The sequence below is a fragment of the Corythoichthys intestinalis genome, chromosome 14 (genome assembly GCF_030265065.1).
Source record: "Corythoichthys intestinalis isolate RoL2023-P3 chromosome 14, ASM3026506v1, whole genome shotgun sequence".
In the NCBI taxonomy this organism is placed as follows: Eukaryota; Metazoa; Chordata; class Actinopteri; order Syngnathiformes; family Syngnathidae; genus Corythoichthys; species Corythoichthys intestinalis.
The window spans coordinates 43,220,017-43,235,765 of record NC_080408.1 but is presented as its reverse complement, the minus strand read 5'-3'; the positions used below and the strand labels follow the sequence as shown (position 1 = coordinate 43,235,765).

Sequence of the window (15,749 nt, the reverse complement as noted above, 5' to 3'; positions counted from 1 at the left end):
GAGTAACCTTTTGAGAAAAATGTACTTCTGAGCTTAGTTTTACTAAGCTTTTTACTTTTACTTCAGTAGATTTGTGAAGAAACGCTACTCTTACTCCGCTACTTTGGGCTACACTAGTTGTTAAATTTTTCCGCTTTATTCTACATACAGTGGGGCAAATAAGTATTTAGTCAACCACCAATTGTGCAAGTTCTCTCACTTGAAAATATTAGATCTGTAATTGTCAACATGGGTAAACCTCAACCATGAGACAGAATGTGGAAAAAAACCCCAGAAAATCACATTGTTTGATTTTTAAAGAATTTATGGGCAAATCATGGTGGAAAATACGTATTTGGTCAATATCAAAAGTTCACCTCAATACTTCGTTATGTACCCTTTGTTGGCAATAACAGAGGCCAAAGGTTTTCTGTAACTCTTCACAAGCTTTTCACACACTGTTGCTGGTATTTTGGCCCATTCCTCCATGCAGACTCCATGCAGAACTCCTCTAGAGCAGTGATGTTTTGGGGCTGTCGTTGGGTGTTACGTGCCAAAGACGGCTCGCGAAGGGCGTAACATAAAACAAGCCACACAAATGTACGAGTGGACACAAATTTATTTACAGAACAATTAAACTCGCAATGAATATATACAGAATGCCGACGAAGCGTGACTTCAGGGTAAGCCCAGGCCAAAACAACAAACAAAAGGAACTACACTCAAACCCCACCCGCTAACTAAACCCTGATCACGTAAAGGAACAAAGAAAAGACAGCGTCTAACCTAACTTCCTACTCTATACAAAACAGGAGAAAACGGGCTGAACAGAAATGGCGACATACCCTTACTTGCTTCAGTGCTCTTATTTACAGTGGTGAACAAAAACGATCCAATAATGAATAAACACAAAAGTCCTCACCGAAAAAAGCGGGAGTGTATCAAAGTAGCGATCAAATGCAAACGAGAGTGAATGGCGAGCAAATAGCTGGCGAGGAGGACCGCGGCAGAATATTGTCAAATGCGACCTCCTAGAACGTTGTCAGCGGCAGGTTGAAGAAGCTTGGCGCCTTTTTCCGTGGCCAATCAGCGGCGGTGATATCGTCGGTTCGTCCTGCGTCGATCAGCTTTCGTCATAGTGGGAGGGGAAGCAGCCAGCTGGTGAAGGCGACGATCAGCTGACTGGAAGGATCTCAGAAAATTAACCATTAAACGGCGAGGGGCCGTCACATTGGGCAACACGGACTTTCAACTCCCTCCACAGATTTTCTATGGGGTTGAGATCTGGAGACTGGCTAGGCCACTCCAGGACCTTGAAATGCTTCTTACGAAGCCACTCCTTTGTTGCCCTGGCTGTTGGTTTGGGATCATTGTCATGCTGAAAGACCCAGCCACGTCTCATCTTCAATGCCCTTGCTGATGGACGGAGATTTTCACTCAAAATCTCTCGATACATGGCCCCATTCATTCTTTCCTTTACACAGATCAGTCGTCCTGGTCCTTTTGAAAAAAGAAAAACAGCCCCAAATCATGATGTTTCCACCCCCATGCTTCCCAGTGGGTATGGTGTTCTTCGGATGCAATTCAGTATTCTTTCTCCTCCAAACACGACAACCTGTGTTTCTACCAAAAGGTTCTATTTTGGTTTCATCTGACCATAACACATTCTCCTAGTCCTCTTCTGGATCATCCAAATGCTCTCTAGCGAACCGCAGACGGGCCTGGACGTGTACTTTCTTCAGCAGGGGGACACGTCTGGCGGTACAGGATTTGAATCCCTGGCGGCGCATTGTGTTACTGATAGTAGCCTTTGTTACTGTGGTCCCAGCTCTCTGTAGGTCATTCACTAGGTCCCCCCGTGTGGTTCTGGGATTTTTTTCTCACCGTTCTTGTTATCATTTTGACGCCACGGGGTAAGATCTTGCATGGAGCCCCAGATCGAGGGAGATTATCAGTGGTTTTGTATGTCCTCCATTTTCTAATAATTGCTCCCACAGTTGATTTCTTTACACCAAGCGTTTTACTTATTGCAGATTCAGTCTTCCCAGCCTGGTGCAGGTCTACAATTTTGTGTCTGGTGTCCTTCGACAGCTTTTTGGTCTTGGCCAGAGTGGAGTTTGGGGTGTGACTGACTGAGGTTGTGGACAGGTTTCTTTCATAAAGATAATGAGCTTTGGAGCCTTGTTAGACCTCGTTAGAAGAAGTTAGACCTCTTTGACAGCTAGAAATATTGCTTGTTTGTAGGTGACCAAATACTTATTTTCCACTCTAATTTGGAAATAAATTATTTAAAAATCAAACAATGTGATTTTTTTCCCCCACATGCCGTCTCTCATGGAAGAGGTTTACCAATGTTGACAATTACAGGCCTCTCTAATCTTTTCAAGTAGGAGAACTTGCACATTTGGTGGTTGACTAAATACTTATTTGCCCCACTGTATTTGATTTTGCTTCTTTTTTGTTTTGGTTTTTTGCCAGAGATGCCAACAGTGGCTCAACCAGTTTCACCAATGACACGTCGCAATCATAATCCCATGACTCCATTATATCATAAAGACTCAAGCTTGCCCTTATATGATCACACCGGCCTGTTCAATTCCATGTCGTCTTCAAAGCACTATAAAAAAAAGAAGTATTTGGGGTCGCTGTCATGAGTCCGGTTAAACATTCGACGCCAAGGGCTACGTAATCAGGGGTAATGGGGCCAGACGACGGACCCGGTACGGTCGTAGCCTGGAGGAAAATACTGTGGGAGCGTCAACCCTTCCCCGACAACTACGTAAACCACTGCTTCATGGAGGAGTTGCGTAGGAACAAGGGTCTCCGCCAGTACCGCTACTGGGCTGTGGTGCGAGAGGCAGGTCTGGTAGGGCAGCAGCTTTCCTGCGTGGCCATTTTCATTACACTCTGGCTCTACATGGAGGAGGGCCTCCTGTTCCCGGGCACCATCCTGGTTGTCAGCCTAGCTACCCTGCTAATGGGCTACGGACTGTACCGAGCCCTCGGTTTGCGGGTGGAACCTGTTCTCTCACATCGGACCTGTCTGGCCGATTTACAGAGAGCCACCATTTACCTCGCCTTCATCTTTTGCATCTCACCAGTCTTAAAGAGACTGACAGAGTCTTTGAGCACAGACACGGTGTACGCCATGTCAGCCCTTATGCTTCTGGCTCATTTGGTCTCCTTCCCGTACACTCATCCCTCACCCACGGAAAGTCTCTCCCTCAACGTGGCCCTATTCGCGTCAGTCTGTCTGGCATCCCGCCTCCCGGGCACACTAGACACCTTCACTATGCTCAGCTGCGCACCTATGATCTTTGCACTATGGCCCTGCCTGCTGAGGCGGGTGAAGGACAGAGTCCCGTGCCACTTTGCTGTGGGGTGCGCGGGGGTTTGTGCAGCAGGCGTGGGTGGCCTGGCGTCTCGTTGGCCGGGAGGGGTGGTCCTTCTGGTGCTGGCATTGGTCTTCGTGATACTACTTTGCCCTTGGCTGCTGGTTCGGCTACAGAGGGATAAGGACAATATCCACGGGCCTTGGGATGAGGCAGAGATCCACGAGGACCTTAGTCGCTTCCTCCACTGAAGGAGGCCTGGATGAAGCACAGATTCCAGCTGCACACAAGCTCATGAGGTCCAATATGTGTAACACTGCCATTACAAAAATATGGATATGGTCTTGGGATATGTTTGAAAAAGAACTTTTTAAAAGTGTGTAATCGTTATGAAGCCATTTTTTGCATTGGCTTTAATTACCTAATGAAGAGCCAGTGAAAGGATTAACTGTCACATTGTTTTGCAATGCAGGTGACAATATTAGAGATACAGCTACTATTGTAATATTTCGAGTGATGACCTCAATTCAAGGGAAAGACAACACCTAGTATAAATGACCTTTATGTTGCTCATATGTAAACCGCAAAAAAAAAAAAAAAAAAAAAAAATAGTATTTGACATAGAGCGCCGCCGTCAACATGACTCGAAAGTAGGAGTGCGAACCTCTTGGTACCTCACGATACGATACGATTTGCGATACAAAGCTCACGATAACAATGATCTGATGATATGGCGATACAACGATTATCGATACATTGGTCAGGAAATCATTCTAAGATAGTCTACAAAAAACTAATAAACAGAGAACACAAGCTTCTGCTGTGAATTGGAATGAGTTTATCACTAGTAGATGTCCAATCTATTTGAAATGGGAGGGTGGCAGCGTATGAACTTTCGTTCATACGCTGCCATCACTCCCACTTCAAACGGATTGAACGTCTATGGCTGTCAGTGGCAGTCAATGCCAGGCAATGAGGTGATTTTGGGCATTTAAGGTCATTCACCTGTTGATTTTCAATTACTTCCTGTTGATTTTGGGGTATTTTATTGGTCACTTCCAGTTTATTTTGAGTTACAGTCGAGGAAGTGACCTGGGAATCACCCAGATCAATAGGCAGTGACTCAAACCTGTAAATGCCCCGAAAATCGGACAGAATGACTGCGAATGCTCTGGTTTCGAATGAACGAACGTTCCTTGTCTAAATGGATTGGGTGTCGAGCACCACCAATGGCAGCCTTAGAGTGACCTGAGACACTATTATGTTGGAAGAATTTGGCAGCAACTTGCTGGTTCCTTTTTTTTTTTTTTTTTAAACATTGACACCTTTTTATAACGATATCTCGATTTTTGGCAGAAGCATATCAATAACCTTTTGGGATACTAAGTATCACGATATATCACCATTTTGATAATTTGTCACACCCCTACTCGAAAGCGCAGATTTTAATCTCCCAGTTTTTATTTTGCATCGATTGACCACTGAAAACCATAGATATGGTCCTTTTAATTTCATACTAGGAAATAAGTTTTTTCCAAGGGCGTAGGTTTGGTCTCAACTTTGGTAGGAATGATATAACAGCATTACCTGCATGTACACTTTTTGCTGGCGACAAGACATTAATAAGAGCAAACATATTTGGTGAACGGGGGTCAGGGCTACATTTCTCACGAATATCAACCTAGTTAATTGATAGGCTAACTGCTCAATGCAAAAATAAATCTGTATGGACTAAATTTCATATGTATTGGTTCAGGTGATAAACCTTTCAATTCAAACCTTTGTCTTCAAAAACTACTAAAGCAACATTTTGAAAACTTCCAGAATAAATGTCTGGGTTTTATTTGCAATATTTGAACATGACCTAAATTATATTATTATTCACAATAAATACAAACTTGTAAATAATCTCTTAACTATCCAGTAAAGCAAATAATAAACATTTGTCTTAAGACCACTCAACATTGTCTGTCTAAATGAATAAACATAAATGAAAGAACTTCTTGGTCAGGGAATACACAAAAAAAAAAGTAAAAATTGAGCTTTCCTTCAGGTAAAACACTACTGCTTTGTCCACAAGCACAGCCAAACTCAACAAAAAAATGAACGTTCCTCATGGCTGCTTTAAGACCACATAAATAAAATAGAAATGAAAATTGGGGAGAAGGGGGTAAACCTCGGTTCACTCATTTCTCACAGTTTGATTAATCCTAACAGTAAAAAAACACAGAGGAGGATACTTTTCTCCAAGCAGCTTCCTACTTGAGTTTTGCAGGTTAGCAAATTCACACAGTTTAATGTTATGCTAACTCTGATGCAGGTTGGACTTTCAGGAGCAAAATTAATGGTGCGTTCCCCATTTCCACACCATCTTTTTACATTACTTTTAGTGGCTGCTGCCGGCCGAAAAAAAACAAAAAACTTCTAATATCCCTCCTCTTCGAAAGGGGTGGAGGAGGCGGTATGTTGTCAGTCTGTTGTATTTCTGTCAGGGCTGTGAGTGCGTGTGTGTGTGTGTGTGTGTGTGGGGGGGGGGGGGGTCAAGTCATCAGCCAATCAAACGTGTGTTTGAAGAAAAAAAAAGACTGGCACCTTCAGCAAGTAAAAAGGGGTAAATGTTAGTCTGAATATAATGAAAATAATTCACTTAATAATGGTAGGCGCAGTTCTATTCTTACAACATATAGGTTGACAATCCAAATTACCTATATAACTGAAGTCATTATATAATGCAAATAAGGTTGCTTAAAAGTTGGTAGGGACAATTTGAGCATCCTGAAAAGTTGGTAGTGTTATGTCCATACCGTCCCCATGCAAACCTATGCCCTTGGTTTTCTTCACTAGAGGGCACTCATGCTGTTTGGATGAATAATGCTTAATTTCTGTAGATTTTTTTGTCGTCGGAATTCATTGTTTTTTTTTGTCGTTGTATTTCTTTGGCTAAGTGTGGTTATATAATATGTTATAGTATAATAATAACAACAGTTTATAAAGATAACTGTGATAAGAAAAAATAATATATATATATATATAAAAATCAAACGTTTTAAGCAGTTACTCACAATGTTACTTATTACTTGAGTATTCTTTTCACCAAATACATTTATACTCGTATTTCAGTAAATTTTTTTGGGTGACTACTTTTATTTGTACTTATTTTGAGGTAATGCTCCTCGTACATGAGTAAAATTTTGGCTACTTTACCCACCTCTGACTCCCAAGACCTGCCAAAGATGACCATTTCTGATGTCCACAGGCTCATCAAAATGGAATGCCCTGCTCCCCAGAGTAAATGATAGAAGGGATATAAAATGTAGGGTGTTAAGTTTTATTGACATTTATGTAGGTACTGTAAGTTTGACTCCAAACTAAATAGGTACGGTTCTCTTGTTCATTTTGTGTTTCAGCTTTTATATATGAAAGTAGAACTACAAAATTCATCTTGCCATCATTCTCACCTAAGCACCAACATTCCCATTGTATCTTGACAATCCCATTTAACCATTCAAAGGATCATCCAAACTACTAAAATATGAGATTCGTGTGTGAATGCATTGTTGATTTTCATCTTGGAGACAGCTCTGGGCAAGGACATCTGGAATAACCCCCAAATCCATTCTCCACCCACGCGCTCGGATAGTGTAAGCAGCCCTGAACGCAGCCCACTTCCTCAAGTGAATACAGTCCCACCAGTGGCCCTGCCTTGCCCGGGGCAACCTCATCTGCTACTGCATTGCACGTCCTCCATTCCGCCGCACAAGTACTCACAAGTAATGTGCACAAGGATGTTAAAATATTGCTATTATAAGTATTTAAAATGTTTCAGAACATATTAGACCAGTTTTCAATACATCAATTCTGACTGTATAATCTCAAAGATGGTGTCAGTTGATTGTATCCTCTTAAAAAGAATACACTAGTCCATCCTTTTTGACTATTAGATTTGTCTTTTGTCTGACGTACAGATAAATCAGTCAAGCTTTAGAGCTCCTTTAGCCTATCACCCACCCATTTATCTTGCCTTTGTTTGACATATTTACATAGATGACACCAGGGATGGGTAAAGAGTAGTGTTACTTCTAAATAATCAAGCATATGTACTCAAGTACAAGTAAAAAAGTATTTGGTGAAAAGAATACTCAAGTAATGAGTGATATTGTCAGTAACTGCTTAAGATGTTTGATTTTTTTTTTTTTTTTTTTTAAACAATGGTATTTTTTTTTCTCTGCACAAAGTAATCTCCCATAATGTTAAGACTATAAGCCACTATTTTTTATTTTATTTTAAATCCTGCGGCTTATAGTCCAGTGCGTCTTATTTGTTGATTTATTTGGGTTAATAGGTAAACCTTTATGTGACAGCGGCGTCATAACACTATCATAAGACCTTCACAATTATGACATGACACTATCATGGGCATTACTGAATGCTTATGTCATTATGTGTCATCTGACAAATTTTATTACTAACTTCATTTATGACCAGCTTGGCTCTTTTACATCCATTAAAAATTGAGATAGTTTGCCAGATAACACTAAATGACATCTATCATAAGCATTCATAAATGCTCATGACAGTGTCATGTCATAATTATGATGGTCTAATGACAGCCTTATTGCACCACCGACAAATAAGGTGTTACCAAATACCATAACTAGCAATTAATGAAACAACTTTAACAGTAACTGAAGTAATAATGAATACAGAACATTTTGATTGAATTTACATCTGTAGTGCTGCAATGCTTGCTAGGAGGCATGTTGGAAAACAACAATGTTGACAGCAGGTGGCAGCAGAGGTTGAATGTCTCCACCAAGGGAGCAGTGATGGCCAAATGAAGCTTCTTGTAGTGGTTCATTTTGTCTTATGACAGTCGTATGATGCCACTGTCAAATAAAGCGCTACCGGTTAATATTTTTTGGCGTAAATATCCCATAATACCGTGAGGACAGCTGCGGCCAATAGTCCAGTGCAGCTTATCTATGAACAAATGCCGTTTTTGTGCCAAATTTGGTGGGTAGCGGCTTATAGTCAGGTGCGCCTTATAGTGCGAAAATTACTGTATATGAGCTGTACTTACACTGTACTATTATATAATGCATAACCACATTAAGCCAAAGAAATACAACAACAACAACAAAAAAACAATGAATTCTGGCAAGAGAAAAAAAATCTACGGAAATTAAGCATTATTTGTCCAAAGAGCATGCGTGCCCTTAATTGGAGAAAAAAAAAATTCTTATTATGAAACTAAATTAATCATATCTACGGTTTTTCGTGGTCAATCGAGGCCAAATAAAAAGTTTTTTTTCTCAGCACAAAGTTAATCCATATGAACTGTACTTATACTCTACTATAAAATATGAAATTACCACATTAAACCAAAGAAATATAAAAACAAAAAACCATTGAATTCCCACAAGAGAAAAAAAATCTACAGAAATTAAGCATTATTTGTCAAAAGACCTTGAGTTCCCTAGTGGAGAAAAATATATTGCCTATTATAAAACTAAAAGAATCATATCTACGATTTTCCGCGGTCAATCAATGCTGAATAAAAACTTGGAGAGAGATGAAAACCCGTCCTTTCGAGTCATGTTGACGACGGTGCCCTATGCCAAATACTTAATTCAAGAATCTTTAGAGCAAGGAGATAACCCACATTTTCTTAAGTATTACACATAAGTATTTAGTCTGCCCAAATACAGTGCGTTTTTGTGTACAGCAATGTATGTTTATTCAATACACACATGGCTTGAGGGTTTAAGGCAAGTGCCTCCTTTCTTCCTTCCTCACTAAATGAAGCAGAGGAAGCTACTGTACAGCAACCACCTCATTTGTACCTGTTCTATCCGCCTCTACGACTTACAAATATGGAATTGCCGAGAGAGAAATAATAACGGAAACTGAAATAAATGACACTTAAGAAAACATTTAGTGGAATGAATCTGCCTTTCACACCCACTCTACACAAAAAACCCCCCAAAAAAACAAGCATGAACGTGAGATCGATACTTGTATTTTGCGGAACTTCTCAAGTGTGCAGCAAAGGCCGTTAGCTGCTGGGGATAGGCAGGGCGTGAAGTATTATTCAGCTCTGTGCTACATGTCCGTTTGCAGACACACAGGGAGAAGAGAGGGCTGGGCGGAGATTTAATAAATGACATCCCCCGCCTGCCGCAAGCTGTCCTCAAAGGACCCTTGGACAACCTGGGATGATCCTCGCACTGCAACAGGGTCAGCCTGAAACATACTCTCCACTCTCCCAAGTGTGACGACCAAATGTAGTATATTGCTATTGTAAGCCAAGGAAACAGCCCCAAAATTTCATACCCTTTGAAAGGCAAACCTTAAAATGTTGCCCTCAAAAGCAACAGTTATTTGAAAAAAAATAGTGAAGCATTAAGCTGACAGACAATTAAAAAATGCACACAGGCATCTTTATCCTCTGATAAAATTTACTCACTGCAGCTTTGAATTTCTTTTTTTGGATATGCTTTTCAATTAATATGTTATACTGCCCCCTGGCGACCAAGTTGTCGCACCTGGTGTAGCTTCACTGACCTAAAGTGCTTATGATACCAAAAAGCATGTTTTTTCATATTTGACGCGGTGTTTTATGCTCCTGAATGAAATGGACCGCTTGGGTGTGGAAGCGATCGTTTTATATATTCAATGTTTGAATCCCACGCCATGAAAATGAGTTATTTCCGGCTCCAGTATCGGGTTTAGGTCGAATGTAAATGTGATGTCACCCGGGGCAGCGTTTCACAATACAGCATTGCTTTATAGCATGCAGATGGACTGTGGATTCAGCGGTTGTTCAATAAAAACCCTTCACCCCAATTCCGTTTCCTGGTCGCACTTTGGTCCGCATCGACTTTGCCACAACATAATCATCTGGCCAAAAGAATGGACCAAGCGACCTCCAACTGCTTCCAAGAGGCCCTCGGACACCAAGGACACATGCTAGGTAATCATGAGCAAATGCTACGTAGCTTAGAAGAGACGGTAAAGGCAGTTTCTATGGATTTGAAGCAGGTGAGGACACAGCTCTCACAATCCCTCACTTCCAGGGCCGGACCTAATTTGCCCGTGAGTAGTCCTACTGGTGGGCCATCACCCCCACTTCGGCCGGGCGTGTTTATACCAACTCCTGAGTGTTATTCTGGGGAGTTGGGCTCATGTAGTCGTTTTTTGCTTAATTGCAACCTTGTTTTTAATATGCAGCCTTCAAGTTATGCCTCTGACGCTGCTAAGGTTGCTTTTCGTGTTAACCTCTTGAGGGGGAAGGCTGGTCAGTGGGCAACCGCACTTTGGGAGAGGAATTCCCCGGTGCTGTGCTCTTTTGACGCTTTTTCTGGAGAACTACGCAAAGTATTTGACCACCCTGTTCGTGGGAGAGAGGCCAGAAGCCGCCTGTTTTCTCTCCAGCAAGATTCCCAATCAGTGGCGGACTTCTCAATTGCTTTTCGTATCTTGGCTGCAGAAAGTGGCTGGGGTGAGCAGGCTTTAATCTCTGTATTTTCCCGTAATTTGGCAGATGACTTAAAGGACGAACTAGCAATACGGGATGAGCCTTCCACCCTGGAGGAGCTCATTTCCCTAGCAATTAAGATTGATAATCGCATCAGAGAACGCAAGAGGGAGAAAGCCATCAAGTCACGTCTGTTTATGCCACTCATGTCACCCTCTGCCGATATCATCAAACCATCCCCCAGTAACACACAGCGACCAAAACCCACTCTCTGGCCTGTACAGCCAAAAGACTGGCCCCACCAGATAAAAGGGAGCACCATGGTGAGCCAAACCTCCTCAGATTCCTGCTCTCAGTCACGACTCATACTCCCAGCTAGTGTTTCCCATGGTTTAGACGCCATGCCACTTCATGTATTCATGGATTCTGGCGCTGATGACAGTTTTATGGATGAAGGTTTTGCGAAACAAGCTGAAATCCCTCTCGAACCCCTCAAGGCCCCCAAAGTGGTGGAAGCAGTGGATAGTAGAAAACTGTTTTCAGTAACTCATCGCACCGTCCCTCTCATGCTTAAGGTCTCTGGTAATCATCATGAATCAATACAATTGTTTATTATCTCCTCTTCAGTGGCTCATGTCATCCTTGGTCTCCCCTGGCTCAAACTTCACAACCCAAACATCAACTGGACGGTGGGGAAGATTGTGGGGTGGAGCAATCGTTGCCATCTGGAGTGTCTTGGCTCAGCACATACCCCTGGCAAATCGGTCAAAGAGCCAGCCCATCCTCCAGAGCCTCCTGACCTCTCCAACGTACCCCCCGAATACCATGACTTGGCGACAGTGTTCAGCAAGGACCTCGCCCACACTCTACCTCCCATCGCCCCTATGATTGTGCCATTGATCTCCTGCCGGGGACACCCCTTCCAACAAGCAGACTCTACAACATATCCGGTCCTGAAAGAGAAGCTATGGAAGACTACATCAGAGACTCCTTGGCTTCTGGTATCATCCGTCCCTCCTCCTCCCCAGTCGGCGCAGGCTTCTTCTTCGTGGGCAAGAAGGATGGCGGCCTGCGGCCCTGCATTGATTACCACAGTCTAAACCAGATAACAATAAAAGATAAGTACCCTTTGCCTCTAATTGACCCTTCTTTTGAGCCCTTCAGTCACGCCAGGTTGTTCACCAAGCTGGATATCCATACTGCATATCATCTCGTCCGAATCCGTGAGGGGGATGAGTGGAAGACGGCATTCAATACTCCCCTTGGTCATTTTGAATATTTAGTAATGCCCTTTGGGCTAACAAATGCCCCCGCTGTCTTTCAGAGACTCATGAACGACCTGTTCAGAGACGTTCTGAATCACTTTGTGTTTATTTACCTTGACGATATACTTGTGTTTTCCCGTTCCCTAGAGGACCATCACCATCACGTCAGGATGGTCCTGCAGCGACTTTTGGAGAACCGGCTTTTCGTTAAACCGGTGAAGTGCGAGTTCCACGTGTCATCAGTGAGATTTTTGGGCTACATCATCGCCCAGGGCCAACTCAAACCAGACCCCATAAAGATAAAGGCAGTCGTTGACTGGCCTGCTCCCAGTACCCGCATAGAACTACAGAGATTCTTGGGTTTTGCCAATTTCTATCGTCGCTTCATTAGGGACTACAGCATGGTGGCACTCCCTCTGACCCAACTCACTTCCACCAAGCACCCTTTCGCCTGGTCTGAAGCCGCAGGTAACGCCTTTTCACATTTGAAGTCCCTCTTCACCTCTGCCACTTCACGCCAATTTGTGGTGGAAGTGGATGCATCCGACGCTGGAGTAGGGGCAATTTTGTCCCAGCGGGATCCCACTACCCAGAAATTGCATCCATGTGCCTTTTTTTCCCGGCGGCTGAGCCCTGCCGAGAGAAATTATGATGTGGGCAACCGGGAATTGCTGGCGGTTGTTTTGGCCCTGCAGGAATGGCGTCACTAGCTGGAAGGTGCTAAGATCCCGTTCCTTATCTGGACAGATCACAAAAACCTCTCCTACATCCAATCTGCACAATGTCTCAACCCCCGACAAGCCCGCTGGTCACTGTTCCTTTCCAGGTTTAATTTTTCGTTGTCGTATCGCCCAGGTTCACGCAATGGCAAGGCTGATGCACTGTCACGGCTCCATTCACCATGTCCAAGCTCTGTAGACCCTGGAACTATTCTTCCCTCGTCCTGCGTGGTCGGCGCTGCCAGATGGGAGATTACATCAATGGTCAGGGAAGCTCAAAAAGCTGATCCAGATCCGGTAAACGGTCCCCCGAATCGCCTATTTGTCCTTTCTGTTGCACGATCTCGAGTCCTGGAATGGAGCCACTCGTCCAAACTAACCTGCCACCCTGGTATACATAGGACCCTCGGTTTCCTCCGCCAATCATTCTGGTGGCCAGGCATGGCCAAAGATGCCCGTAACTTCGTCAAAGCCTGCGCAATCTGTGCTCAAGGGAAGGCCTCCCATCAGCCTCCTGCTGGTTTGCTATGTCCCCTCCCTATTCCCAGTCGACCTTGGTCACACATTGCAGTTGATTTCATAACCGGTCTGCCTCCCTCTGAAGGTAACACAGTTATCCTTACAGTCATCGATCGTTTTTCAAAGTCTGTTCACTATGTTCCCCTTCCCAAACTATCATCTGCTCTTGAGACCGCCGACCTCTTAGTTAAGCACGTGTTCCGGCTTCACGGCCTCCCCCTAGATGTTGTTTCAGACCGTGGTCCTCAGTTCTCTTCATTGGTGTGGAAAGAGTTCTGCAAGGTGGTGGGAGCGGCAGCCAGTCTCTCCTCGGGATACCATCCTCAGACCAACGGCCAGACCGAGAGGGCCAACCAAGACCTGGAGGCCGCCCTGCGCTGTGTCACCGCCCATCATCCAGTCTCCTGGAGCACTTTCCTTCCCTGGGTGGAATATGCTCATAACTCACTCATCTGCTCGGCCACCGGTATGTCACCTTTCATGGCCTGTAATGGTTTTCAGCCTCCTTTGTTCCCAGAGCAGGAAAAGGAAGTTGCTGTCCCTGCTGTGAAGGACCACGTCAGCAGGATTAGGAACATCTGGAGGACTGTGAGGGCTGCCCTCACTCGTACCGCCGAGAAAAACAAGAAGCTAGCCGATCTCCACCGCTTACCAGCCCCTGAATACAAGGTGGGACAGGAGGTCTGTTTGTCTGCCCGGGACCTTCCCCTGCAGGTAGAGTCGCGCAAATTAGCCCCCCGGTTCGTGGGCCCTTACAAGATCACGAAAATCATTAACCCTTCCGCTGTTCGGTTGGACCTCCCGGCATCCATGAACGTGCACCCCACCTTTCATGTTTCCCCGCTCAAGCCGGTTTCTTCCAGTGACCTCTCCCCTTCGGCTGTTGCCCCTCCCCCACCCCTTCTCATCGACGGCCATCCCGCGTTTGCGGTCTCGAAGATCCTGGATGTTCGCCCTCGCGGCCGTGGGTTCCAGTTTCTGGTGGACTGGGTGGGCTATGGACCCGAGGAGAGGTCGTGGATCTCCCGTAGTCTTATTTTGGACCCGTCCCTCTTGAGGGACTTCTATGCTGCTAACCCTGGGAAGCCGGGCAGGCTGCCCGGTGGCGTCCGTTGAGGGGGCAACTAGCGTGTAGTTTTTGACGATCATTCATTGAACTCTTGACTAATCTTGTTTTTTGCCATCAGGACACCCACCCTCCAAGCCCTCGCAGCCACAGCTATAGCCATTGTTCAATAAAAACCCTTCACTCCACTTCCGTTTCCTGGTCGCACTTTGATCCGCAGCGACTTTTCCAAGTTTGCCACAACAGATTTTTCGCTTCGAAAGCCAAAAATACACAATGAATGATCACTCGGTTCGGGTTAGCATGTCGGCTAGTTGTCACACCACCTGGTTTGTTTACGCTCTCCGAAGCTGGGGCAGGGAAATGACATCCATGAATTATGGAGTAATTTTGCCATGTCGTACTGAATAAATGCATTTTTAATATTTTATATTCAATAAGCACAACACTGTTATTTGTCACAACAATACCATTTATTTAGCAATTGGGGAAAAATACACAGAAAAAAAGAATATCCTGTAAAAACATTGGAGTAGAGAGATTGAAAGAATGACATTTTGCTGCTCTCTTCGTCGTATTTTCCTCGTTATGAATAATTCCCCCTCAATGGGCTGAAGTCTAAATCAGATGAAACCATTCTCCTTCCGACGTCATCCTCCTGTTGGGTACTCTAGAGCCCTATAATGGTAGGCGTGGCTAAACCGCAGATTAAAAGACTAATTTCTCGTCATCTGCGCTTTGCCAATTTGTTGTTTGTAGTCGAATCGTCTCAAAATATGATTCTAATTCACATAATGCTTTTTGACTTTTTTTTTTATCCTGTCGTAACCCTATAGAGCAGTATCCCCAGCCACCAGGCCAAGGATAAGTACCGGTCGTCACTATTTGTTACCAGGCTGCAGAGAAATAATAAATACTGTAATACTGTATGTTAACGACCGCAATTTGGCCTGTGACACAACAAAATACCTGTCAACCCTATTGACTAAACAGGGGTGGGCAAACCGGTCCTCAAGGGCCGCAGTGGGTCCTGGTCTTTGTTACAACCGATCCAGCACAGGCAGTTTAACCAATGATAGGTCCTGGGAAACACGAAGCACCTGACTGCAATCAACTGATTGCCCTTTTAAGACACTGGACTGGTGCAAAGGTGTCCTCTTGATGGGTTGCAACAAAATCCTTGTAGAATAGTTTGCCCACTCCTGGACTAAACCGAGTAGAGATTTGTGTACGTTGCCCTCTAGTGGTTGGCCGCCATTACTGGTGTGTTTGTACACCTACAGCGAAACCCTATCTGGAGGTGAAAGCATGAAAGACCAGAATTGAAAATGCCATGACTTTAATGAGATATAATCGCGTACTTACCTCGTTTCGATCCAAAAACTCCATGTA

At 44.1% G+C, this 15,749-nt stretch overlaps 1 protein-coding gene across 1 annotated transcript; it reads left to right on the top strand.

The window, feature by feature from the left end:
- The first annotated feature begins 2,629 nt into the window (after positions 1-2,629).
- LOC130930129 (phosphatidylinositol N-acetylglucosaminyltransferase subunit C-like) lies at positions 2,630-6,255 on the top strand. The gene has a single exon (XM_057857880.1). The coding sequence runs from the start codon at positions 2,678-2,680 to the stop codon at positions 3,560-3,562; it is 885 nt and encodes a 294-aa protein (XP_057713863.1). The 5' UTR covers positions 2,630-2,677; the 3' UTR covers positions 3,563-6,255.
- The last annotated feature ends 9,494 nt before the right edge of the window (positions 6,256-15,749 follow it).